At 37.0% G+C, this 27,377-nt stretch overlaps 2 protein-coding genes across 2 annotated transcripts; one reads left to right on the top strand and one right to left on the bottom strand.

The window, feature by feature from the left end:
- The first annotated feature begins 128 nt into the window (after window positions 1-128).
- On the top strand, window positions 129-2,473 carry SdhC (Succinate dehydrogenase, subunit C). The gene is made up of 4 exons (XM_074099415.1): window positions 129-175; window positions 256-314; window positions 395-630; window positions 2,092-2,473. Exons 2-4 carry the CDS (start codon window positions 292-294, stop codon window positions 2,376-2,378), a joined length of 546 nt encoding a protein of 181 aa, XP_073955516.1. The 5' UTR covers window positions 129-175; window positions 256-291; the 3' UTR covers window positions 2,379-2,473.
- On the bottom strand, window positions 2,414-26,954 carry Tsf1 (Transferrin 1). Its single transcript, XM_074099411.1, has 15 exons — window positions 26,846-26,954; window positions 24,535-24,637; window positions 22,611-22,750; window positions 16,371-16,489; window positions 15,780-15,939; window positions 12,131-12,288; window positions 11,049-11,253; window positions 7,027-7,195; window positions 6,449-6,575; window positions 5,616-5,800; window positions 5,082-5,169; window positions 4,106-4,184; window positions 3,809-3,904; window positions 2,830-3,092; window positions 2,414-2,628 (listed from the first exon to the last, which is right to left on the bottom strand). The coding sequence occupies exons 1-15, from the start codon at window positions 26,904-26,906 to the stop codon at window positions 2,536-2,538; spliced, it is 2,046 nt and encodes a 681-aa protein (XP_073955512.1). The 5' UTR covers window positions 26,907-26,954; the 3' UTR covers window positions 2,414-2,535.
- Between the last annotated feature and the right edge of the window lie 423 nt (window positions 26,955-27,377).

Genomic DNA, 27,377 nt, shown 5'->3' with positions numbered 1-27,377 from the left:
CAGGTGAAACTAAACAAAAACTTGTAATAATTAATTATCGACGTTTCGTAGATAACACGAAAACATAAACATAAACTTCTCTTTGTAAATGCGTGACTTGGAACGCTGTTGTCAACTGACTCACCTGACAGTGACAGACAGTGACAGTGACAGTGCCAGTTCGTCAGACTCAGTGGTGAGTGCAATTTTTGTTTGTGTGAAATAAAAACTGGAACTTTTCCATAATACTTAACTGATATTTCGCGTATATTACAGAAGGCTACGACGACTTGAACGACCTGAAAATAAATCATGGCTTTCATTTCTTGCGGGAGGTGAGTTGAGATGCATTATGTAATAGGGTTAGAAGTTGTTTTGTCTTGGCTTTGGTCCGAAATGTGTAATTTGTTTACAGATTGGGTACGAAGTCTGTGCTTGCTAACTTAAGTAGGCTTCCTACTCTACTGAGCACCGCTCAGTACGCCCAAGCGGCCGCCGGTGCGCCTAAACTTACTTTTAAGAAGTACGAACCACCTATTCAAGAGCATTACGACGTTAAGAATGCTCGGCTCAGCCGCCCGCTTTCCCCACATCTCACCATCTATCAACCCCAGCTGACGAGTATGTTGTCTATTACACATCGCATTACAGGTGAGATTTTGTTTTCAATGGTTGTTTGTATGCGCACTTTGGTGACTAAAAGTTTTTGGTCATATGGCCATGGTACCTATACTTAAAAAAGTGAAATTTCTTTTGTGGTGACTGGATATTAATTAATATGGATTTCTACAGAATGTCTTTCTTGACATTCACAACAAAGCATGCATAATAAATAGCTGACACAACCATTTCTAGGGCTGGTAGGATGTGTCAGATGTTTTTTAATGTTCTGCTGTGGCTGATATTAGTGAAGGTGGCCCGTGTGGTGTCGGGTTAGAACAACACCTGTCCATTTCTTCCGTGGATGTTGTAAGAGTCGACTGAGGATAGGTTAAGGTATACCGTAGGCGATAGGCTAGCAACCTGTCACTATTGTACCTTTTTTGTCAAACTTAAAACCTAAAATTGCTAAAAGTGGCTCTGAAGCGGTAGCGTTTTGTGTGCTCTGCCTACCCCATTTGGGAATACAGGCGTGATGTTTGTGTGTGTTATTTGCTGCCTTTAATCTTACCTCTCCATGCCTGTGATTGTCCAATAAACTTTGGCTGTGTATAAATTACATTCATGGATATTTCTTTAATGAATCTTGTCTTTTGATGTAAGAAAATTTCTAATTGGTGTTTATAATAAAATACAATAACTCTAAATTGAACACCACATAATAAACAATTCATAGAACTAGTAAACAGTCAATTTATAAGGCAAAGTTTGCTGCAGAGCAATCTATTAAAAATAAAAATCAAAGCATTTATTCTGTAAGGAGGCTGTTATTTGACTGTTTTTTAAATGTTTTATAAATTAAAACTTCACAATGCCTGTTATTGAATAGAGAAGCAATTTTTAAGCTGTCTTTACAAACAACAAAGTTATAAAGGTTTGAAATTCAAGATTAGACAGAGACAGACATACTTGCATGTGACGTCACATGCAAGTAGCGCCATACTTGCTGCATGTAGAAAAGCGTTTGAGAAAGAGACAGGTATATAGATTTTCAAAAAATAATTATAAATACAATTTTCAACCGATTTAAGTTTTCTCTTCGCTAAACACTGTCTGTATATATATTTTCATAATAATATATAAGATATGGCAAATTAAGGAGTTGTCAAATACTGTATTGTGAGATTTTCATTTATTTTATTGATGTATGCAATGATAAAACTCAAGCTTGTATAGCTTAGGCAACTTATTTATAATAATAGTTATCTGGGACAGGCATAATATTCCATTTTGTCTTATATACCCTACTATGTGATTTGATTAAGATACTACTACCCTAGTATGTGATTTGATTAAGATAATAATAGTCACAGAGTCAGTTTTGGTATTATTAAGGTCAAACAAATAATTTTAAATTACACTTAAACCACCTCAATCTCTTTATTGTTTTGTGATGATTCGGCCTTGTTTTAAACATCCAAAATAAGGTTTATATTTGTTTAATTGTTTTAGGTATGATGCTCACGGGTTATGCAACAGTACTCGGTGTTGGTGCTTTGGTTTCGCCACACGACGTTTCTCACTATGTCACTATGGTTGAGGGGCTGAATTTGTCCCCAGTCACCCTTATCCTAATAAAGGCAATCCTTGCCTCTCCTTTCGCATACCACTTTGTCAATGGACTCCGTCATCTATACTGGGACACTGCCAAAGGCTTGTCTATCAAGGAAGTGTACTCAACGGGCTATGCTATGCTAGCAGGAACCTTGGTTATGACTCTTATCCTAGCAGCTTTATAATTCTACATTCTCATTAGGTTCAAAGTGAAAAATCATTTGGTATAAATTTATTTATTTTTCAATGTAAGATGATGTAATAAAGTTTATTAATATCAGACTCGTTTTTATTGTATACTAATGTTAGTGTTAGTCAGTCCCTATGCTAGGAGAACTTATTTTAGGCAATACCACAGTTAGAAATGACATCATGGATTGCTTTGAACTTATCAAAGTCAAGTTTTTCAGTAGTCGCTAGACCTGTTGCAGCATTCTGAAACCAAAAATTCTGGTGAATACTTCTGTAAAAGTTTAAATCCTTAAGACTGGCAATAAATATAATTCAAACATAATTTTAGAGTAAAATTAGTGAGTTTTTTTTTCAATAAGTATTACGAATTTTAAACTTTATTACAATAGAAACAAAATTTACAAGAGACAAATAAATATAGTCAGAACACACTTTGTTACTTACATTGAAAATGACGTTATTGTTCTTCAAATATTCTCCATAAATATTGAACAGGTCTGTCTTCTTATCCAGCAGTTCAGCTAAACTCAAAGGCGTGTGGGCTATGGATACATCTGAGAGAGAATCTTTAGCGGCCAGCCAGGATCTTGATGGAATCATGGCAATGTTGCAAGTGGCAAAGTTGGCGAAAGAATCCCGTCCGCCGCGGTCTCGGTTCAGGCAAAGTAGTTCGTATTGCGACTCGTCTAAATTTTGTAAGTCGGCGCCTGTTAAATAAAATGTTAAGTTATTCACTCCACACTGTTGGTTGTTTTGGAAGGGGGTTTCCTTAAGCTAGGTATTTGTAATTCGGGTTAAATCCTGTTTTGAATTTTTATAAGTATCAATGTCATTGGGAAACGGGCATTCGGTTAGCCTGATGGTGCTCAATTGTGTTCGCCGTATTGTAACGTTATCAGAACTATCAAGTTCACTGCACTATAACTAATAATTTTTGTTGAGTACAACGTAGCTTATGGATGCTTAAAACGCGTGACTCAATTTAGTGTGCGTAGTTAACTACATGAACGTGAACATTTTTGGTGGGCTATTCGGAGTGACAGAGCAGAGCCGCGTAAGTTAGGTATGTCTTCAGATACAATTTCTCGGAGTTACTGAACACAAGCTTTGCCATAACATGTCATCACTGACCTATGCAAAAAAAGTTATCTCGGTGGGAATCGAGTTGTTACGACGCCACGCCACCTACTGCTACTCACAATGGGGCTGCGCGGTTATTTAAGTTCATTATCATTCCCAGCTTATATATGTATAGGAATAGTGCCCATTGCTGGGCACATGTCTTTTTTTTTTCAGAATTAGAAGGCTTTCAGCTGTTGCTCAGCTCATGCAGGCTCAGTGCGGATTGGGAACTTCCGACGCAAGTGCCTCGCACTAAAGAATTGCTTATATATTTAAGTTACCATAATGTGTAGATACTTACTGGATACAAAAGCAACATCACCGTGATCCTCTTTTAGGCAAGTCAAGGGTTTGTTGTCAGCGGGACATTGCTTCTTCAGGATTGACACGTCATCACCTAAAAACAAAACAATATCACTGCTGATTCGGATGACATATGCAAACATAATTTTTATTAGCTTTACCAAAGACCGTATGGTCCTTGCCTATTATTTGCTGTATAATAGAAGTAAAATAGGTCTCATAATTGTACAAAATTGATAATTCAAGTTTAAGTGTCCAATTTTTTAAGTAATGTAGGCATTCGTATGTTTAAAACCTTTGGGATTATTTTCGAGTTTGTCAACTTCCGGCAAACAAGCTCCTCCTGAGAAGAATGTTCCGATCTTCTTAACGCACTGAAATACAATAAGACAGCATTAAATAACCCATAAAAAAACATTAAAAGCGCCTTGCCAAATAAGCAAACAATATATTATCTACATATGGTGAAAATTTGAGAGATCCCTTTAAGGGATAAGTTCGCCTTTGTACATCTTATTATCCTGTGTTATGTTGTTTTCATGTGTTTTATGTACAATTAAGAGTTTTACAATACAATACAATACAATTTGAGACAAGACAAAAAGTTTTGTAACTTTTAATATAATAATAATTATGTATGTAAGTCTAGCGGTACTACAGAATAGATAATAGTACGCGGTACCTTTAATGCGCCAAAGTACAAAGTAAGGTATTGCGGGGGACGAAGCGCAGTGCGGGCGGGGCTGGCAAACGTAGGTGAGCGCTGATTGGCGTGCGCGACTGTCACATGCTCAGAGAAACTTCACCTAATGCGGTCGCCGAATTTGTTTCAAACTACTTCGGCGAACGAACGTCGTCTTTACATTAGTCTGTCCGTCTGCTGCGGCGGCCATATTAAGGCGGTGGAAGCTGTCGCTCGCCGAATGCGGCCGACCACCGTGTTCTTTACACTTTTGCGGTCGCCGCATGCAGATGCGGCGAACGACTCAGTGTGATTGCCGCTTACCGGTCAGTGCTATGTATTACTTAGGTGTCATCATCTACAATGTTATTAGCTTGGAGCTACAAGTACGTGCTCGTAGGGTGGGAGACATTGGATACTGGACATTTTGCTAGAGGCTTACCACACTTCGTCTTCCGGTACGCAATACCCATTCCAGAACCATACAGTCTCAACGGCCAGGAGCAATATGCCAAGGTGTGCATCAGCTATTTGGTAACCCTAATATATTGATACTTACGATTTAAGTTAGCTAGCAAGTTGTACTCACATCGTCTGGTGTAATGAGACCCTTATTTATGAGGTAGAAAAGTGGCGCTTTCAGTCCGCTGAAGCTACCAAAAGCATCATGGCAGGACCTAAGTAAAAGTTCGAAGATCCAATTAGTACCTACCAACTTAGTTTAGGAAATGATTATTTCCAACACCCTTTGCAAGGAGGAACAGATGAATACTAGGCATTTGAAAAAAAAACTTGTATCTAGGTACGATTTTTAGTGAAGTTTTATCAATATCGAGATTCGAGATATTGAACATTGAAAGGATTTTTTTGGGGTTTTTAGAGTTTCCCAGTAGTATTTATAAATTAACAACCTTTTAAAAAAGGCGCAACATTTATGATATCGCGAAAGATACGGTTTGTAAGGCTAGGAATCTTTGCCATCAACTAACCATTAAAATGTTCCTAAGAAGGAGAATATAATTAAGTCGTCAGTATAACATACACTCGGGCACAAAATATATACATAACAAAAAAGGTAAATTAGTGGTGGTAGTATTTCTTTGATAATATTTTAGGATTCTACCTTTTTCCTCTCAAGTCTTCCGGTTTCGTGAACGTTGAACTCTTCTTAACAACGGCTACGGCATATCTCGGTTTTTTCTCAGGCCCATACACTTCGTGGAAAACTGGGTGGAGGTGGTATTTTTTGGCGGCTTGAGCTACTTTCATCTCGTCTACTGCCGCCAAGTCCGACCCATTATCTTGTACCTATAAATATATTTTGAAGGATCACCACGAAATATAAATGGACTTTTTTGTGCACTCATTGAGTCATGGCAACTTTGCCTGTTAGTGGTAACGTTTTTGACAGGCTATCGCATTGAGAGCTGAATGTGAAAAAAAAGGAAATTCTGAATCAAATCACCAAAGTCAAATTAAAGTCCAATTGGAAATGTGAAAGACTAGTGCTTTATATATAACTCGTTACTTCCACGGCCCCGTAATGTTAGGTAGGTATACACAAACTATTTGGTTTTTGATCAGTTCCATAAAAAATAAAGATTTAAAAAAAATATTTTGCTAATATCGTTCGGAACTCCAAACAAAAGATCGGTTTTCATTTTATTTCTCATTTTAATTTTCGGAAAACGAAGAAAAGCGATAGATAAGTCTCGAGTGTCATTAACAAACTTGCATAATATTGATTGCATGTCTACACTAAAATACCTTTAGGGTTCCAGGCAAAAATATGTAATAAATTACCTTTTCCCTCTTTATTCCCTCTTTTATTAACAGTTTATAACGAATAGGACCTCACTAAAGGTCGGCAAAGTTGCCACAACTATGGACTTTGTGGTAACTTTGCCGCTGCTGTAGAGATACATGCAGTAAGGGTACGAGTAAGTAGGTACATACGTTCTTAAGACAATCTGTCTCGGAAGCCTCTTGCACACAGTCGAGCTTCGGGCGGATGTCGCGGCTGTAGGCAAAGGTGGCCATGGTTTGGCATTTGGCGAGTGCCACGTTTGACGTCACGCATAACCTGTAAAGAGATTACCTATGTCTAAGCTGAGCTGGCAAATAATTAAAATTAGATATGTATGGAATATATACCTAGGGTGATTCGAGAGACGTGAACAAGTCCAATCATACACCCTCAGCCATTCACTCAGTCAGTCATTTCGACGTAAGTAATTAAAGAGGCCTTGTGAACATGGGTTGCAGTCTATGAATCAGCTTTGACATACATAATTGTCGATTTATCAAAGGTTAGGTTAGGTTAGTTATAGTTTCGCCTCCTTAGTTGTAGTTATCCTTTCGTCTGTCTGTCTGTCTGTCTAGCCCGCCCTAGCCCGATTTTCAACTGGTGAGATCGGTTGTGACAGTTCAGCTAATGCTAGGTTATATTTACGGTGTAGGCAGGCGTTGACAGATAGGTAGGTAGGTACTAATCCGTCTTCGGTCTTGAAAAGGTTAAAAGATTAAAAACTCACCTGACAATAGGCTCTGGCACTCCATGCCCCCTCTCAATGACCTCAGTGTAGTTTGCTTTCTTAAGGTATGTTGCAGGTGCGATGGGGACATTGTCGGCTACGTGGTGAATCTTATCGGTGAGACCAAGTACGTTGGTGAACCAGTCTGGTGGGGGTTGGGTGGCCCAACCTGGGGAAAATGATAGTGGCGTCAAACGGGAGAAACAGATTAGGCCTTAGTTTACTTAAGCCACACCACAGCTTAAGCTTTCTGGCGTAACATATAAAGCGCTCGGTTGTTTTATGCTATAAATGCCATGCGTTTGACGCACATCTAATCTAACGGTTACATATTTGAATATCGAAAGTTAAAATATCTACGGGTAAAATGGCGATGTTCAAAATATCGAAAATTAAAATATCGACAGTATCAAAATAACGAAAGTTTATATTGTCGAATGGTTAGATAATCTACGTCCAATATATCGAAAATATATTTATCTACAAAAGTGACATCGAAAGATATAAATATCGAAGTACAGAGTATCGAATATCCTATGTATGAACTATCACGTGACAGGGTTGACGGAGCTCCGCTTCGCGGAGCTCCTATTCCGCTCAGTAGAGGTGCTTCGCGCCTTGACGCAATACTAACCTAACCTAACCTATTGAATATGAATTACCAAAAATATTTGGTTCGGTTAGGTTAGAACTGTGACCACAACAGCGCACGAGCCGAGCGAGCGAAGCGAGCGTTCCGCAGCAGCGGCCGGCGAGTGCTAAAAATGACTAGATTATGTAACATAAATGCTATTAAGAGAAAGGACGAATAAATACAGCAGATTTGTATGTACGATATTTTAATTTTCGACATTCAAATATGTGACATTTACAACTTAGATATATTGGCTATCGATATTTTTACTCATTCGATATTTTAATCAATTGACATAACAACTTTCTTTAATTTTCGATATTTTGAACATCGACATTTTAACCGTAGGTATTTTAATTTTCGATATTCAAATATGTAATCAATCTAACCAATCACAATTCACGGAAGCTAATTACCAAACATGCGTTCGCGTTTGCTCATCGCGTAAGACAATGTTTGGTAATTAAATTAGATTATCTGATGCAAATTGATGGGCGTCAAACGCATAGCGTTTAACACAGCGTTTATCGCATAAAGCAACCGAGCGCTTAAATAAATAACATAATAATAAGTCACAAACTAAGCAAAGCTTGTGCAGTTGAGTTCATAATCATGTGAGCAAAAATTTGATCAAAAATATTTGAACACGACTATTGTTAACGGCGTAGAAGCATGTAAAGATATTTTTGATTAAATTATTGCTGACACGTTTATTTACTCGACGAACTATGGGTACACTCCAATCAATCGCTACGCAACGGATAAACATATTTAAATATTAATAAATACATTATACTTCAAATATAATATACTTTGTCTTCTTCATAGTACCTAGTGGCTGCCTCTACCGAGATTCGATTGGGATCTCTAGTCTACTCGTAGTTTCATAGTCAGTCACTAGCCAAGCTTCTAGTTAAACTATCCATCACGCATGTAATAATAAAAAACGTGTCACCAGTTTGTTCCCAATATGCGTAGCTGTACTTAAGTGCTGTTAATTTGCCCATAGTAAGTAGGTACTTCTACTACCACTATTACTACTACTGGTAGGTACTTAGAAACACAAACATTCTTGAAAAATAATGCCAAAAACATTACCACTCCTTGCGGTCGGGTAAAAAGGGTCTACTACACAAGACATGTTACTAGAAATAATAAGGTAGGTATTTACGAGTACACAGCGAGCGACTAATGACTTTAGGCGATACATATATAGTGACCTAAACGTGTAAAGTCTGTAAAGAACAGGTACAAATTCTTTTTTAATGACAAAAGGAAACTCAAAAGGGGTGCCCTCGGCCTAAATACTTAACAAGCTCGCTGTCGTAGCTATGGTAATAACTGGTAGGTTCCTTTAATCTACAAATTCCCTAATTTATTCCCTGACACATCAGTTTTGACAGGATGGAAATTGGATACGTACCTTTTTAAGGTAATGGCGTCCTGATTTCGGAGGCCAATATAGCTTGCGTAATATTATATTTACAAACATTTTTTATATTTGTATAAAATTGACAAACCTACCTAAAAGGCGATTAAGCAAATAATGATTGAGTGACAAGTGCATTAATCATTATCAAAAATCTTTGAACGCAGTTAGATAAGTACCTATGTTTCTTTTTATTAAAAAATATTTTATTTTTATTAAACAACAAACTATTTCCTTTTAGTGAATTTTAGTATCTCCAGCATTTAGACTACTTTGTACACTACAGTCAAGTGCAAAAATAAGTATCTATTCGAACCACTCACAAAATTTGTAACTACATCTTATTGGGTCGGAATAAGAGTCTGTGGTAATTATTTTTGAAACTTTGAATAAGTTCATTTTTACACTTGACTATACGTGTAGGACTTTAAAAATTTGCAACCTGTAGGTATATTTACTGAGTTATGTAGGGTTGATGCAATCTCCTGAATCAACTTTTATTTGAATACCATCTCACCAACACTAACTTAGCATAACTATATCTAAAGTGCTATAGTGTGAGTGATGGATATTTAAGTAGTTATCTAGACTTTCCAACTTCAAAGAGGGCAAAGAACGCGTTCAGTTCCAGTGAGTTTCTAAAAGTTAGTAAAAGTGTATGAGGTTTGTATACCCCACTATTGCACTTAGCACTCAATAAATATTCGTAGTTTTACAACTGTATTTATTTAAGTACTTCAGAACTTGATTCAGAAACTTATTTTTTATTGGTTCCTATGGCCGTTTTTGTTGTGTTGTAAAGTCTTGATGAACTAAATAAAGACTAAAATACTTAATTACCTACATTTTAACACATTCACGGTCCTTACTTTTATGCGTCGTAGTTTAATTATATGTCGCTCCGTTTCGACGTGAAAGACGGACAAACATACAAACACACACACACTTTCACATTTATAATATTAATATGGATGACAGATTAGAGCGTGCGTAGTAGCATAATTTTTGAAAGTGATAAATTTTTGTCCTAATTTTTGTTATTCAAGCCGAGTGTGTGTGTAAATTTTTTTCGCCGAAACCGGCAATTTTCAAAATTTTTAAATGGCCATCTTCATCTAATCTAATAGCAAATAGGTTAGGTTTGTTAATAACAATTCTGAACAAATAATAGATTCAGAGATAAAAGAGTTATACTTAATTAGAGCCGATAATGGAAGTTCTTTGATTGATCAAATAGTGACTATGGATTTTGTCCTTATTAAAGAATTTCATCATAACTTAGTAAGTCCTAGCTTATAATTTATTAACGACACGGCAACAACAAATTAATATCGCGGGGCAGCTATTTATTTTATTACCCAAGCAGATGTGTAATTGGAATCAAGATGAATCGTCTATAAATGAAGTCCTGTTAGTCGCCGCGAGAAGCACGACGTCGCTTTACAGTGCTGTATCCAACCGCTTGCTTCAAACTTAAACTCCAACCAGCCCCGCAATGAAACGCAATTGCGGTACATTCTCGGGTACTTTGAATAAAATTTATGTAAAAGATAACGGTAGGTATTAATACGGAAGCTTTTTTCCTCTTTAAACGCGGATGACCTTGGTTACAGGTTTTGCTGCTTGCTGGCTGTAAATAAACTGTCTGCATAATTTCAATAACATTTTACCTAAAGGTGTATTGATTATTTTGTAGGTAATCTTGAGCATCAGCCTGGCTGTGACTTTAATACACTTACTGTCTTTGAGTTAAAAATATGTCTTGACCAAGAGGGAGGGGGGGGGGGGATAAAGTCGCCTCCTAAAAAAGCCTAGCCTACTGCTATTATCCTAAGTAAAAATCTTTAATGCCAACAAGGGAGCGTCATCGCCCCGCAGAGAACTAATGGTTTACAAACTACACTTTAACACGCAGTAACTTGAAGTACTAGAATTCCTTTCTATCCGGGTAGTACTTACCAGCTACAGCAAGCTGCTTTATCTTCTCCCTCAAAGGCGTCAGTTTGGCTGTAACGTCATTGTGCCCCAACAGGCCTTGCCACGGTCTCGCTGCCCAGGAACAGGCCTTTTCTCTGACCGGCACTTTAGACCCGTCAGCGCAAAGATATGCGAATTCGTCGGGGTTCTCCGATGATTGGCTGGCTGGGATGGTTCCTACTGGGAGCTGGGGAAGAGAAAAGGTTCAAGGTATAGGTACTTTTGAGTTCCAAGTTACATTTACCCAATTCATCATCATCATCATCATCCCAGCCTTTATGCGTCCCACTGCTGGGCACAGGCCTCCTCTCAGAATGGTTCCTTCACCGTAAAGCTCGTGGTAAATTTCAAATATAATTTCGCACATGAATTTCGAAAAACTCAGAGGTGCGAGCCGGTGAGGCGAGGTGGATTTACCCAATTGAGAAAGGGTAATTAAAATGCGCTCAGAAATCGTAAAGATTGAAAAAGAAAGAGACTCAAGAGCGACAAAAAACGTTATCCAGATGAGATATCTGATGCAGATCAAATAAAATCATGTGTTTGAACACAGTCTTCTATGGGAATGGGAGGTCATATTTTTGAAATGGACAAGTCTGTATGAACTTGTTTCTACGTTAACTTACCCAAAGGAACTTCCTTACATACATGACCGAGCAAACAGGGACTCTTCCACTGTGCCCTAAACAGCGAAGTGCGCCATTGCAGCTACCGAAATTTTCCGGATAGTTACAATTGTTCGTAGCGTCAAAGAACTTCCGGACATAGATGTCCTTAGTAAACGCGACCTCTCCGCCATTGTGAGCTAAACAGCGAAGAGCGCCGTCGTAGCCTGAAGTTGCCCTGGTAGTTGCATTTGTCCGAAGCATTCCACTAACTTAGTTTTTAGATAAGGTCCTCACTGAAAATCAGCGCTACGGCATGCCGTGGCATTAGGTATGCTGAGTTGGGACCTATTTAGCGTTATGTATGTCTTGCTTTTGTTCTATTGTTATGTTAATTGTGATATTTTTATGGCGTTAAATAAATGTATTTTCTTTCTTTTCTTTCTTTCTTTCACTTACCCCAAAGAACTTCCGGACATAGATGACCTTAGTGAACGCGACCTCTCCGCCATTGTGCGCTAAACAGCGAAGAGCGCCGTCGTAACCACTGAAGTTGTCCGGGTAGTTGCATTTGTCCGGGTGCTCGCATAAAGCACAGAGCTGGCTGTATTGCGCCTCTGGAATAAAGGATTGTTACAAAACTTTTCTTTAGTCAGACAACTAGGGAATGTTCTTATCTCGACAGTTTAGTGATCAGAAAGGGGTGGATGCTCTTTGTCTAATATTTTAACTAAACAAGAATATTTTTATTCATTCAATTACTAATCAATAATCGTTCACAATTAAATATAGATTAAATTAAATAAAATAATAATAATAATAAAAAGACAAAGAAAACTTACCTAAGAAACCTTAACTTAATATATCTATGTTACTATAAAAATAAAAATTATAAAAAGAACACCCCGTCCAAAAGATCTGCCTGTGGCAGAGTTCCCATGATGCTGGCCGCATTACCCCTTTGGATCGCAAGAATTAAACTTATAAAAATCATCACCCAGAAGCGTTAAATTTACAAACCGATGTACCTACCTACTCAGTTGCAGAAACGTGGTATTAAGAAACGGAAATATCCTCAGAGGGGTCCATATCGGCTCGCATACTTATTCAAAATACGAATGTAATGTTTGTCAGGATGATCATTTGTCATAACTCTTTTTTCTCTGAATCCAATAATTGTTCAGAATTTTTTTCAAACAAACCTAACCTAACTTATAGTTCTTTACAGGATAACCAAGGGATAACCATTTACAAATTTCAGAAAAATATAAGGTTTCAGGTGGAAAAAAATTATGACAAACGATGATTCGGACAAACATTACGGTATGACTAGCGAAAAGTATGCGAACTTTGGCGCTTCCCTTCAGAGAGAAGTAAAGGACCGACAAACGATAAACACCTAGACAAAGACTTTAAGCAAGGGGGGTTATAATAATCCTAATGGATGCATTGTAATTTCGAAATGCTACCACAAAGCACTGAGAAAGGGAATGCCTTAGTGCTCTTAGTAGGAATGGTATTATATTGTGACGAACCTAGAGATGCACTATGTTATGTTATAGTTACAAGCCTAAGTATAATAGAAACCTTCGCAACTGTATTTCATTTTCACATTTCAAAAATTGGATGAAAATCAGATGTAATTAAGGCTCGTGTAATATTAAATCTGACTAAAAATAGACTAAACCACCTTGGATCCTACCGTGGCATCACAAGACAGGCTATTCTAAAACCGTTAACAATTTTCACTTCGATTGAATAGCAAATAACGCAAGTAGGGACAATTCAATTAGGTAGGTGCAATTATTTTTATTTTTAAGTGACTGACCACATTTAAACTACGGAGAAAAAATACGCAAGAACGTAGTGAAAACATTCATTGTAGATGTGGGTTCCCACACAAAACCGCGAGTTCGCATCGCATTGCAAAAATTTGTGAGCCCGCAGGACGCAATGCTAAAACTCGGAGGCTAAAACCTTCGATTTGATTTACATTGTGCATTCCTGCGATATAATACCAATCCCGTAAGAAAATCGAGATACTTAAAAACCAGCCTGAGATCCAGATATCCCACTTTCTGCTACCCAAAATTAATTTATAACCGTCAAACTACATTTTACCTCGAAAGGATAAAAATCACACGTACACATGCATACGCATCCACAAAATTGTTCATTTACCATTTTAGCAGAAGTAAGGGATAAGTCCGAAAATCCGGGGATCCGAAATCACATTATTCGACAAACAACGAAAGTCACCGACGTTGCTCAGAGAATTAGTTCATTGAAGTGGCGTTGGGCTGGCCACGTCTGTCGTTGGACCGATGAACGGTGGAGCAGACGAGTCCTCGAATGGAGACCACGGACGGGAAAACGTAGTGTAGGGCGTCCTGAGCCACGGTGGACGGATGGCCTTAAGAGGATCGCTGGCGGCGGATGGATGCGAGGGGCTGAAGACAGAGTGTTATGGCGCGCCACGGAAGAGGCCTATGTCCAGCAGTGGACTGCTGTAGGCTGTAGGCTGATAATGATGATGATGAAGGGATAAGTCGCAGTAGTTACTTTAGTTCCTTTCTTTTCATACTCCTTTTTTGTTCGGCCAAAGGAACTACTGCGAAAATCCGAAGCAATAAAGCCAAGCCCAGTCTTCTCTGCCCGTGTATTCGGTCGTAAATCCAGCCGTCGCGCCCTTTAAGCTTTATCGTCGCCGCGGGGATGCTTCGGCTTGCGAAGTCTCGTTACTAAGGCATATGTGATGATAGCCTCCTTGGAATCTCCCTGGATGTAGGTTTACAACCTTATAACTACACACGTCGCGTGGTATGAGGCACTAAGTAAGTTTGGGCAATGCCGTCTGAATGTCAGGCTGCCATAAAATCGTAAGTGTGGTTGCTTTGCTCATTATTTCGTCCTTGCTAAAGGAAAAAGATCATGTGTCCAAAAACAAGGAAAAAACTAGATATACTAGGGTGCCTGTTTGGAACTTGTCTTGATCTTGGGATTTCGTATATTTTCTTTACTCAAATATATTCTGTGAATACAATTTCGATGCTAATTTTGTACTTTTTTTCACGTGATTGAGTTAAAATAACATGAAATCCCACTAATGTTATAAATGCGAAAGTTTGTAAGTCTGTCTGTTTGTTTGTTACCTCATTACGTCTAAACCGCTGAACTGATTCAGATGAAATTCTTTATATAGATAGTTCGAGTCCTGGGGAAGGACATAGGATATTTTTTATTTTGCAAAATTGCACAGTTCCCACGGGATAGCGATAAACGAATTCTACGCAGACGGAATCGCGAGCAACAAGCTATTATGTACTTAATAGAACTTTGTGTTGATCGTGTCCCGCTTAGTTAAAAATGTAATAAATGCAATGTTTGCATGTGGTGTGTGTTTCATGTATACTAGAGTTTACCCGCAGCTTCGCACCCGTAAACTATTCGATCTGGTAGTTAAGTTACAATTGAAATTCCGGGATTTTACGAAATTCCCCTAGGAATTCCCAAACTTTATAACGCGGTCTTCATTGGCGTTGTACTAAGAACAACTGTACAAATTTCATGACTCTAAACCCAGTGGTTGAAATTTCAAGATTTTATCCCTATCCCGTAGGAACATCGGGATAAAAAGTAGCCTATGTGTTATTCCAGACGTCCAGCTAACCTACTAAATGCATCTAAATCCGTCCAGCCATTCTAGCGTGAAGAAGTAACAAAAAAAATCCCGTGGGAATTCCCAAAAATTACATCGGGTTTTCATTGACGTTGCATTAAAAACAACCATGCCAAATTTTATGAATAAGCTCAGCGGTTGTTATTTCGAGATTTTATCCCTATCCCGTGGGAATATCGGGAATAAAAAGTAGCCTTTGTGTTATTCCAGACGTCCAGCTATCCACACACCAAATTTCATCCCAATCCGTCCAGCCGTTTTAGCGTGAAGTAGTAACAAACACACACACAAACTTTCGCATTTATAATATTAAGTAGGATTGCAAGGAAAATATTAATTGAATACGCTACAAAATATACCTACTTAAGCATTCTAAACAGTTTTTTTATCATCTAATCAGAGAACATTAATTCTAAACAGAGAACTTACTCCATGCCGAGTTGGTCCTCTGATCGGGCGACCAGTTGCCAACGATGCAGGACTGTTTGAAGAATGTGGAGAACGCCCGCAGCTCGTTCTCTTTCGGGGAGTAGTGGGGGTCGTTCATTTTGGGGAACACGTTGCGTTTCATCAGCATCGTTAGAGGTATCTGTTGTTATCAAAAATACATTAAATTTACTGTAGAAGTATCAGAAGTATGCACTATGAACACCCTTAACCCTGTTAAAACCCTTAATCAATTTTCAACTGTTTTTGTATTTGAGGTATTGAGTTTTATAACCGACTTCAAAAAAGGAGGAGGTTCTATGTTCCAATGTTTGTATTTTTTTTAAAGGGAACGTATTTGAATATCGAAAGTTAATATAAATATATCTAGTGTTAAAAAGTCGACGGTCAAAATATCGAAAGTAGGTTAGGTTAGGTAAGGATCGATATTTTGACCGTCGATATTTTAACTATCGATATTTAAATTTTCAATATTCAGATACGTGCCCATTTTAAATGACAATGCCCCCGTCATTTGTCATTGTCATTTATCAAATTTTATAAGTTGGTTGGGTTATTATTTAATTTTATTACCTTATAACCAACGTTTCTGTTGACCCCGGTGTGGCAGGACTTCAAACCTTTCAGCTGGTCGAGATTGTTCACAGGCAGGTCTTTGTGGACCACAATGACAGCTTGGTACCGGAATTCCGCTGCGAAGAATAATACCCTTTGTAGCTCATAGTTGTCGAGAAGTTGTGAATGAAGATTTTTTGTAGGTAGTAATGCATAATTAATCTTAATTATTAATGGTTGCTAAGGACTGAACACACTTGGTCGGTTGTGACGACATCATAGGCCTAGATTACCAGAAGAAGAAGAAATTATGAAGCTTTGAACAATAACAACACTAGGTACATTTTAGCAGACGGCTGAGTTAGTTTGACCAAACGTACAGGCCCTGTACTACGAAGTACGAACTTCGTATCTATCTTGCCGTCCCACTGACGTTAATATTATTTAATACGAGAGTGAGAAGGATGGTGCGATAGGAACTTCGATATTTCAATTTCGTAGTAGCCCCCTTTTCTAGATGCATATAAGTTTAATTTTCATAAAAAAACAAACCTTTACATTTATTCCTGCAAAAACAGGTCAACTTTCAAATTCGCCACGTCACACGATCCGAATCATTTGGAATAGAACCATTCATGAATGAAAATGTGGCCTCAGGTGAATTAAGTAGCTTCTGCAGCGTTTATCCGGGTTTAAAGCCGGTGAACAAAATTAACTTCAAAATCGCCGTAATAAAGTTGCGTTTACCGTGAAAACTGAGCCCATTACCATGAATAAACGGACTGAAAGATATGCAGGGAGCGGTAAAATGTTATTAGACGAACTGAACCGACCGCTGGGCGAAAATAGAAAACGATATCATTTGCAAAATTTGCTTGTGTTTCATCAACAGATTTATAGAAATAAAAAGCGGAAGTGGACTTAAACTATACCTATGGCTGTTCACTAGGACTGGGCACAAAAACCCGTGTTTTCTTCAACATCGACTTCATGTTTTTAAAGTTATATAAATATTAAAAGCAGATTCTCATTGATTTGTGAAAGGATTTTATAGCAACCTAACTATAAATCAATCTTTGCATTTTTTGTCTCGTGCTTTCGTAAGTTAAATATGCGTCATACCATTGACTTGGCTTTATAATATCTTATAATAATAAACGTAACTATTTCACTATCAGTGCCCTTAGTGTAAGTTTTCGGTTACAAAATACGTCGCGATCGCGTTCGCGTAAAATCTCAATTTGTATGGAAACACGAACATCGCAAACGTTCCGCTAGAGGCGCTGTTCGTGTTTCCCGATCGAGGCGTATTTTGTAACCGAAAACTTACACTAGGGGTACAGAAGCGTTAAGCTCGTTAAATTTTTCACCAAGCCCTCTGGCAATGTTCCATTTCCCGGTGGTTTGTTTACCTGTCCCCATTTCTTCAGCGATTAAGCCCTCATTAGTAAAACAATCACTAAAAAGCCCTTGTCCATTGTGTGGACGTGTGCTTCCCAAGTGAATTGTATTTTATTGGATCACGTAATCTTTTACGAGTATTTCTGTTTGCATGGTATTAGGTGCTTTCGGGATTACACGGGCTGCGCTCTAAAATGAAATTGGATTTCAGATGGCGTGGGTAGATGCAATGAACGTAGGATTAATGTAAATAGCAAGTAAAGATGAACAAATTTGGTAACAAAAGCATTCGTAAACGTTCGCAGCGCGTAGTAGGTACAAAAGTGTAAAAGCAATGAATGGGGATTGAATGAGGGTTTCTTTACGGATGAAATATCGCTAGATGGCGTTGGTATCGAGAGGTCCGTTTGAAGTTATCGTCTTGTTTGTGATTGGCTCATTCAGATAGCTCATGATAATGAATCAATCACAGACGTAATGCAAATGTCAAAGTTGTCAAACGCACCTTACGATACCTACTAGCGCCAACTAGCCAATCACAGACTCCTATTCCTATTTATAGAACAGCCAGGGCCGGATTTAGGGTTGGGCATCCGGGGCTACAGCCACGGGGCCTTCACAAAAGAGGAGCACCCACAATAGAGACTTCCGAATTTTTGCAAGCTTTTATTTAGTTTCACCTGTCCCGTTGTCTGTCTGTCTGTAATCAAATATTGCAAGTTAAATTTGACCAACTTCCAGTAGGTAGTCAGATTGACTTAAATTTGGAAAACTTATGTAAATCGCGTGACAATGCAATAATCTACTAGTGGCATCCTGGTAGTCCAGCCAGGATCGTCTCCGTAGGACGGAACTCTATTCAACGGTTAATAGCATCGACTTGAAATTTGGTATGCAAATGTAGTTTGAATGACAATGCAAGGAAAATTAACAAAAAGTACAGTCAGCAAAAAAAAGTTTGTATTAAAAATGAAAATTTTATGGTTAGGTACTTTCAAGTTCCAACGAGTAAACACTAGCAAACAACTTTTCCTTTGATATTTTTTTTTCACTGTTTTATCTTTACCTATAGTAATTTGTACAGTTGTTCATTTTATTTGGAAAATAGCTTTTGGGGGCCTCCACTCCTTTGTTGCCCCAAGGCCTCCAGACCTCTTGCGCTGAGAACCTGTTGTTCAATGTCCTAGACACTATAATAATTATGAGCTGGAAAAAGGATGTACCTAAGTACTTATAATAATCTAGTAATACGTAAGTAAATTATCTCGTACAAAATGTAGTATCGATATTGCTAAAATATGGTTTAAGAAGCCGTACTGATAATGTAATATGACAAAAAACTAAGTGTCACTACACATAATAATACAGTATGAAAAGGATAAGATCCATGAAAAGTATAAGTAGATATTTTAATCTAGTAATATCGTAAGTACCACAATTATCTCGTACAAAATTTGTACGTATGTATCGATATTGCTAAAATATGAGTTTAAGAAGCCGTACGCTGACGAATAATGACATCTGAGGATTATTGTTTGATAATTTAGCATGGAATACGGATTTGAACATATAATAGGTACTAAAATAATTATATATCTATGAAATACATTCTTTATCTTCCTTGAAGCGGATTAAATCAATTAATCTAATTTCATTACGATCTCAAAAATCAGTGCTACCTATTGAAAGTGGTAAAATCATGCCCACAGGACGTAAAAGATCTTATACAGCCACTGCTAAAGTCAAATAAAACTTATTGTCATTGTCATTATACAATTTGTAAACAACTGTTTCGATACAATGCAAGAATCGAACCCAATAATTTCCGGTTCATTGTTCAAACTTTCTCCTATTCAAATGTCATATAACCGATAAGCTGAATGTAATACAAAAGATTTTTTGTACCCAACCTCATATAAAGCTTCATCGTAATATGTTTTTATAGGTATCAAGATACAGATTGAAGTTATGTAAGATATTTCGTTTGCGTAATGGCAAGTCATAGCGTCTGTCAATATGGTTATAGTACATTATGTATCGTATCGTGTCTGAGGAATTGTTTGATATAATATCACTTTAGAACAGCTTGCAGGACATGTTGAAATATTTTTTCAGAAAAAAATCCTTCAGACTGTCCATTAGTATTTGATTGCTAGTCGATTTTCTAAATTATCACCGTTTTCCTAACCCTGATCAAAATTTTCAATGTTTTCTGTTTTGTTAATTTTTCAATTGATGATCTTAGTTTTTTTTTCTTAGATTTATAGTCTAACTGATAAAGATTTTATGCTTGTAAAAAAAGAGACTATTAAAAAGAAAACATAAGGTAATCTGTATATAAAGAATTTTGTTCACGCTAGAGGTAACAACGATTACCTACTAAGTATTTTGCTATTGTTCAAAAATATCTTGACGAACTAAATGCATCATCAAAGTCTAGTTTAATATCTTAGTTCTACAAAACTTACTGTTTTATATAAAGACTTACGTTGAGCATAAGTAAAGACGGATGGGTAACTAGAGATAGATAGCTTTTAGATCTCTACGGTAGCGAAACTTCACAAACAAGCGAGTGCTTAATTTAATCAAAACGTTATTTTTAGGCAACTCGAAGTGAATACCTCAAAGGATTACGACATCTAAGAAGCAGCTCAAACTCCACATTATTCAAATTATCTCTGTGACTAGATATTTCTCAGTAATACAAAGGATCAGCGAAGTCCTATCTCGAGCAAGCGAAGAAACTTGACGATTTAATTAATTCAGATAAATGTATTGTAAAGTTCTTAATCAAATTAGCGAGTTTAAATGAAATTGATGCGCTCAGTCGAAAGTACTTTTTATGGTAATTACTGGACAGGGCAAGGATATTTATTAAATGTGGGGACACTGTTGAATAAAAGCAACAAAAGGCCAGCTAAGTATCATTAAGAACCATGTTGGAGATCTGTACCCAGGTCTGGATGTTTCACAGTTAGACGGCTATGAAAATATGCGATCGCCATTAATTGGTAGACACATACAAATTTTTAGCTATATACGCATTTTTTGAAAATAGACACATTTAGCCGATTTTAGCCACACGAGGGTGGAAAAGCATCCTAATAAATGTTACTTGCCTTATTTTGTACGCCCGAGGTCTTTGTTTCAGTTATAAGAACGTTAATCTGTCGAAAATGTAATGAATGTTTAGCGAACTTCCCGTTTCGTTAATAATGAAGAATGTTTTCGCAGGATTGTTTGGAGCAAGTCGCGAATAAACATAACTTATGCGCGTTTGAAGTGTGCAGAGTTTTGTTCGGAAAGGGGTTTGAAGGTGTTAATTGCTTTGTTCAATATTTGTTCAAGTAAACGACGTTTGGTAAAATGGTGTAAGTAATTCAAATCAAAATCAAAATCAAAATATTTTATTTTCGGATAACTGAGTAGATCCAAGTATTCAAAGTCAAAATATCTTTATTCAATTTAGGCTACAATAAGCACTTATGAATGTCAAAAAAAAATCTACCACCGGTTCGGAAAAACCTCTGTTGAGAAGAATCCGGCAAGAAACTCAACAAGGTATATTTTTTTTAAACAGATTTACAATATTATTAAATGATATATATATATTATATATATATATATATATATATATATATTAGTGTATATTGTTAGAGTATACAATATTCTTATGAGACTACTAGTGTTTACCCGCGGCATCACACACTTAAATCATTAGGTCCAGCAGCTGAATTGCAATTCCGGGATTTTTAAAAATTCCCGCAAGAATTAAATCGTTGTTTTCGTTGACGTTACATTAAAAACATTCATGGTCAAATTTCATGACTAAGCCCAGCGGTTGTTCCGAAATTTTATCCCTATCCCGTGGGAATATCGAAATAAAAATTAGGCTATGTTTTATTCCAGATGTCCAGCTATCTACATACCAAATTTCATAACTCTAAGCCCAGCGGTTATTAGTCAGAGATTTTATCCCTATCCCGTGGGAACATCGGGATAAAAAGTAGCTTATGTGTTATTCCAGACGACCAGCACCTACATACCAAATTTCATAACTCTAAACCCAGCGGCTGTTATTTAAAAGAAAATAAAGAAAGAAATAAAGAAAATACATTTATTCACAACACAAGACAACAATATTATTAGGTACAAATAAACAACACAAAGGTATATTATGTGTCATATTTAGATATTTTATCCCTATCCCGTGGGAATATCGGGATAAAAAGTATCCTATGTTTTGATCCAGGTTATAAACTAACTTTTTGCCTCATCCAAATCCAAACTCACACACTCAATCACTCACAAACGTTCACATTTATAATATTAGTAGGATGGTAGTACGCAGATAAGATATATTATCAAATTACATTAATTTCCATGACATTCATGTACACTGCCTAATTAATTAACGTGTCTTGCCTTGGTTAATAGTCGCTTCAACAATCTTAATGAATAAAGTTGTTCATTAAAATGAGGAGTAAATCGACAAGTTAAAGAAACATGACTAATGAGGGGTAATCAAGCTTGTTTGATTATTTCTCTACTATTTTAGTGTCATCATCAAAAGTTTTTTTATATCTCGCGTGTTTGAATCCGTCGCTGCTCTCAGGATTCTAACCTAGAATCACTCGCTACGCCCGTGATTCAATTATAGAACCCTTCACTTACTCAGGATTCAAAATCAACACTCGCTTGCTCTCTTGTTGGACAAATAACTAAAGCTAACGCGTTCTATAAAATGGTCTTGAATAAAATGCATTTGGCCAAATAAAATATTTGTGAAACAAAACATTTGTATTTTTTTTCGCGTAATTATAGGATATCGAATATAATATAGCTAACGTAACTCACCGTCCGGTTCGTCTTCAGTCCTGTATTCTTGAAAGAGAACAAAGTCTTGGTTCGGTATGTTAGTCGCCACATACATGTCTTCAGGGTCCACGGGCACCAAGTCCGCCTGCCGCTGCTGCACTTGATACAGACATTCTACCCTGAGGAAGTATTGACCTGATCAAGAGCTGCATTCAAGAGGATTGTGAAGTAAAACCGAAAACTAGCCTTCTCATACAGTACAATACAAGACAATGACTCTTTATTGTACACCACAAATAGTAAGCGATGCAGAAAACAGGTATACAGAGAGAAAATTATCGCTTAAAAGCGATCTCTTTCAGAAAACTTTTTTTAATAGAAAGAAGTTTCAAACAAAAGGTTAACGGTTTATGACCACTAAACGTACTGAATTTAACCTTTTTTTTACTTTTTTAAACCAATTTTTGATAATGTTGTCAATCAAAACACAATTAATTAAAAACACAATGTCTGATACCTATCAGTTTTGTATGACAATAGTAAATCTTGAACTTTTATTTATTTCCACACTAACAACTATCTACTATGCGGAAGCTAAGCCTAAGACAATGTTGTAACTATTTATACCATTATGTTACTTATTATTATAAATAAATAATAAATATCATGGGACACTTGACACCAATTGACTTAGTCCCAAACTAAGCAAAGCTTGTACTATGGGTACCAGGCAACGGATAAACATACTTATATAGATAAATACATACTTAAATACATATTAAACAACCAAGACCGAGAACAAACATTCGTATTGTTCATACAAATATCTGCCCCGGCCGGGGATCAAACCCGAAACCTCAAGCTTCGTAGTCAGGTTCTCTAACCACTTAGCCATCTGGTCGTCAAATTTGAATATTGATGACTTAAATAATTAGTACAAGAACAAGAAAATAAGTCAATGAAATAAATCAATAATGTTTTCCGCTATTCGACCCCATCGCGTGCAGTGCCCGCTTCTGCTTAGTTTATTTTAATATAATAATTTTTACATTACAATACAGTAAAAAATGAAACGTACACTCCTGGATTTAGTGTAGACTGATAAAATATCAAAAATTGATCAAAATCGGCCAGCATTTAGAAGGTGGAAACCATTATTGCCGTTTGTATGAGAAAACATGACCTTAATCTTAATGTCTAACTACTACTTAAGCACACTATACCGAAGATACGTGACCGAAATTCCGTGGATAATTTTACGACACACAAATGCGTGGAAATTACGCGACAGAAATTCGGCTCGCACTAAAATAGGTGATTAAAAACTTCCATAAGATAACATAAACATGAAAATAAATTCCATAGAAGTTTATGTAAGTACAATAAAATGGTATTGGGCGTGCGACGGCCTCGGCAGTAATGTACTATTTCTCAAACATGACACGAAATATTGACGGTGTGTTACACTCACTCACTCCAGCGGCCTGCAAAGGGATTTCATACAACTTTGCCGGCCGCTGGCCGGCAATGCGACCATCTTTTATTTCAACGCGCGCTCTGCAGCCCTTGTCCGCCGCCAGCAGCCGCCGCGTCAGCATCCAGCGCGACGCGCCGCGCGCGCACACAACAGGTTCTGCCAGCTTGATTTCTTGTTTTTTTATTTTATTTCATGTCATGTTTGAGAAAAGCACTATACAAGCCTGGGCCCGTACGTGGGGTTCCAACGTTCTCCTAGTTCCCGGCCTCTACAGTAATGTACTATTTAATTCCAGTAGTATCGTAGTCTTCTGCCTTCTTTGTCCCGCTTTTTTAAAACTTTTTCAAAGTAAGTCCAATGTGACAGGGCACGTAACCAGTCAGCCAACAATTGGGCTTTTTTCCGGCGTAAGATGTTCATTATAAACTGTAATTATTTTAACATAAGAGTGAATTAAAGCGTTATTTGATTTTTTATTTAATTTACCTGTCTCTAGCGGTTACACATTCCAATGCCGCCTTGCTTTTGGTCTCCACCTCCAGCATGGCCTGGCAAGCTTTCAAATGCTGCACAGGAACACATATTTTATCTGTGGACAAAATTATTTCTGTAATCTTTGTAAAATTGGTTTAAAGCTGATTTGCCGCATTGCAAAAAAAAACAATGTATTATTTCACACGCGTATTTCAAATTATTTAATAATTTAAGACACACTAAGAAATGAAAGATTAATAAACTTCGATTGATCCATGAACTTGATTAAGTGCACCTTTCATTTCTTTATTTTGCTTGAGAAAACTTTTATTGATAGAATAATATGAAAGGTGGATTACAATTAACAAACTAAAACTACATTAAAATTAAAAAATATATAATAAATCTAAAAATGCGCCCTGCGGCATGGTATAAAGATGCTGGCAGCATTTCTCCGCTGGATCGTAAGAGTGATCCGTTGAGCGAGGAAACTGCCAGGTTTTCAGTCTTCTATGGTATTCCTGAGTCTCTTTGATAAATCTTTGAACAGACTCGAGGGCGCTACGGACCAAGGGTCTCGATGCCGAAAGGTACAAAATTATATTCGGCAATTTCACGTATCATAATATGTGGAAGCTTGATTAATTTGTTAATGTTTTCTTCCAAGAGCAGTAAGTGTACGTACGTAAGGTGTGTGTAGATAGCATATTATATCCTGTGAATATACCCTATAATATACGAAACGCAAGGCAAGAAAGATACGGGTAACAAAGTCGACTATATATCCTTTAACCGTCCGTTATTATATTACCTATTCCCTTGCGAGGTTTAATAGTATTCACGTGGGTACCCCAAATTATTAATAGGGTACGGTACGATACCGGATTCGTTAGCGGGTACTATTGTATATTTTATGAGGCAAGAATGCTCCAAGATTTCGGGTTAACAATGTAAGTTGGTCGACCATCACATGTGGGGTTTCATCAATGGTTTCTGAGAATAAATACTTATTTCAAGATGCCTACTGAGATATAGGTATGTGCATATACGTCGATTATTCATATATCTGTATAATATTGTATAATATTTGTGAGATAATTTTAATTATAAATAATTATGTAAAAAACCATTATAAGATACCTAAGGCTATTTATTCGCGCACAGGTAATTTTTAGTCACGGGGCGATAGTCATATTTCTTTATTATTGCACCGGACTGCACATAAGGACAGAGAGATCCAACTGCCATCGTCACAAAATTATAGTCCGTGCGTGTCTAGCTGAAGTGTGATTATAAATGCCCCTAATGTTTTTTTATTACTGGCCAGTATTAAACAGTGATCAAATTGTAGAAAGGAGATTTTTAAACGGAGTTTTAATCCTACTTATATTATAAATACGAAAGTTTGTGTGTGTGTGACATAGTTAAAGATACAACCTTGGAATTAAAGGCTTTAATCAGCTAAAATATGTGAGGTACCGAATTGACAATACTTTGCGACAGATATCAATAGACAATATTATGTCATTCACCCCCCTTTCTCCTGCAAATTTTTAATATTAAAATAATAAATAAATATTTAAATTGTACCAGATCGAATAGTTTACGTGTGCGAAGCCGCGGGTAAACTCCAGTGTCAAATAAAATATTTAGATCAAGACTAAAATTAGAACACAAATAACTCTTATCATAATTGTTATGTGTATGTATCGAATAGTAATTGCACTTGCGTGATAATCATTATGTAAAACAAGAACTTGACTATAATAAATCGGGTGCATCCCCCGGGAAACATCCACCACGAGCGCTGCAGTTTCCCGCTTTCACTATCAAACGGGATGTCCCGGAAGCAACGGGAATCCCGGACATTCGATTCCTTACCCCGGAGATCACTCCATCACTGTCCCGGAGGAAGATACTACTTTAAACTCGTTGGCATGAAATATTAACAACACTCAATCTTATTAGTAGTAGGTACTCGTAAATAAAACATTATTGTAAACATTGATTAAAAATTTAAACAACACTGTAAGTAATTACTTTGCTACATTTTGATTGAATGTTTTCATCGTTTAAAAGTAATTGAAAGAGTTTTGTTACACAACTTAAAAATACTGGCCGGCTATACATTTTCTGCCACTAGATACTAAATTAATAAGCTTGTGCCCTATAAAACACCTTTAAAAAACACATGCTTTCAGACAACGGAATAAGCCCGGTACGGTAATCTGCCAATTAAAAAAACACTAGGACAATGCGGTCCACGGTTGTTTTCATCGCATTTTGTCAGTAAATAAAAAACTAATCTGAGTAAAAAACGTACATGCTGTTTTGCAGTGCGCTCCGGTCAGGGCCACCAACACTAGGAGATATTTCAATGTCATGGTCCACACAGCCGATCAAGTCAGCCACAAGTCCACACTAGCGTTACGAAGACTGATATCTTCTTTTATATTCAACTTATGCGTTGAGCTATTCCATTTATTGACACTGTGGCAGATCGGTGACTCAGGAGCGCTTGTCATTTGTAATTTAAATCGGGTTTTAAAACACTGTGTTCTTCTGTGTCGGGATTTAAAAGAGCGTGTATTTTGATTATTATAGGTACAGCCAGAACTTGGTTGACAGATGGTCTTATGCCATATAAGCAGATTTGTTTACACGACTGTGCAAGGTTTTCTTTTACAATAACTGATTTTATTCTTTTGTCAATGTGAACACCTAAGTAGTCGCCGTAAGTCGCTCGCCATCAAACGTAGCAGTTTGACGAGAATATAAATAATGTGTTTTACTTAAGTTCTAATTTGAATATATAAATAAATAATAAAAAAGTAGGTTATTGAGACTGTTGAGTA

The sequence above is a fragment of the Choristoneura fumiferana genome, chromosome 16, assembly GCF_025370935.1.
Source record: "Choristoneura fumiferana chromosome 16, NRCan_CFum_1, whole genome shotgun sequence".
Lineage (NCBI taxonomy): Eukaryota > Metazoa > Arthropoda > Insecta > Lepidoptera > Tortricidae > Choristoneura > Choristoneura fumiferana.
Note: the sequence above shows the minus strand (reverse complement) of the source record. Positions and strands in the feature narration are given on the sequence as shown.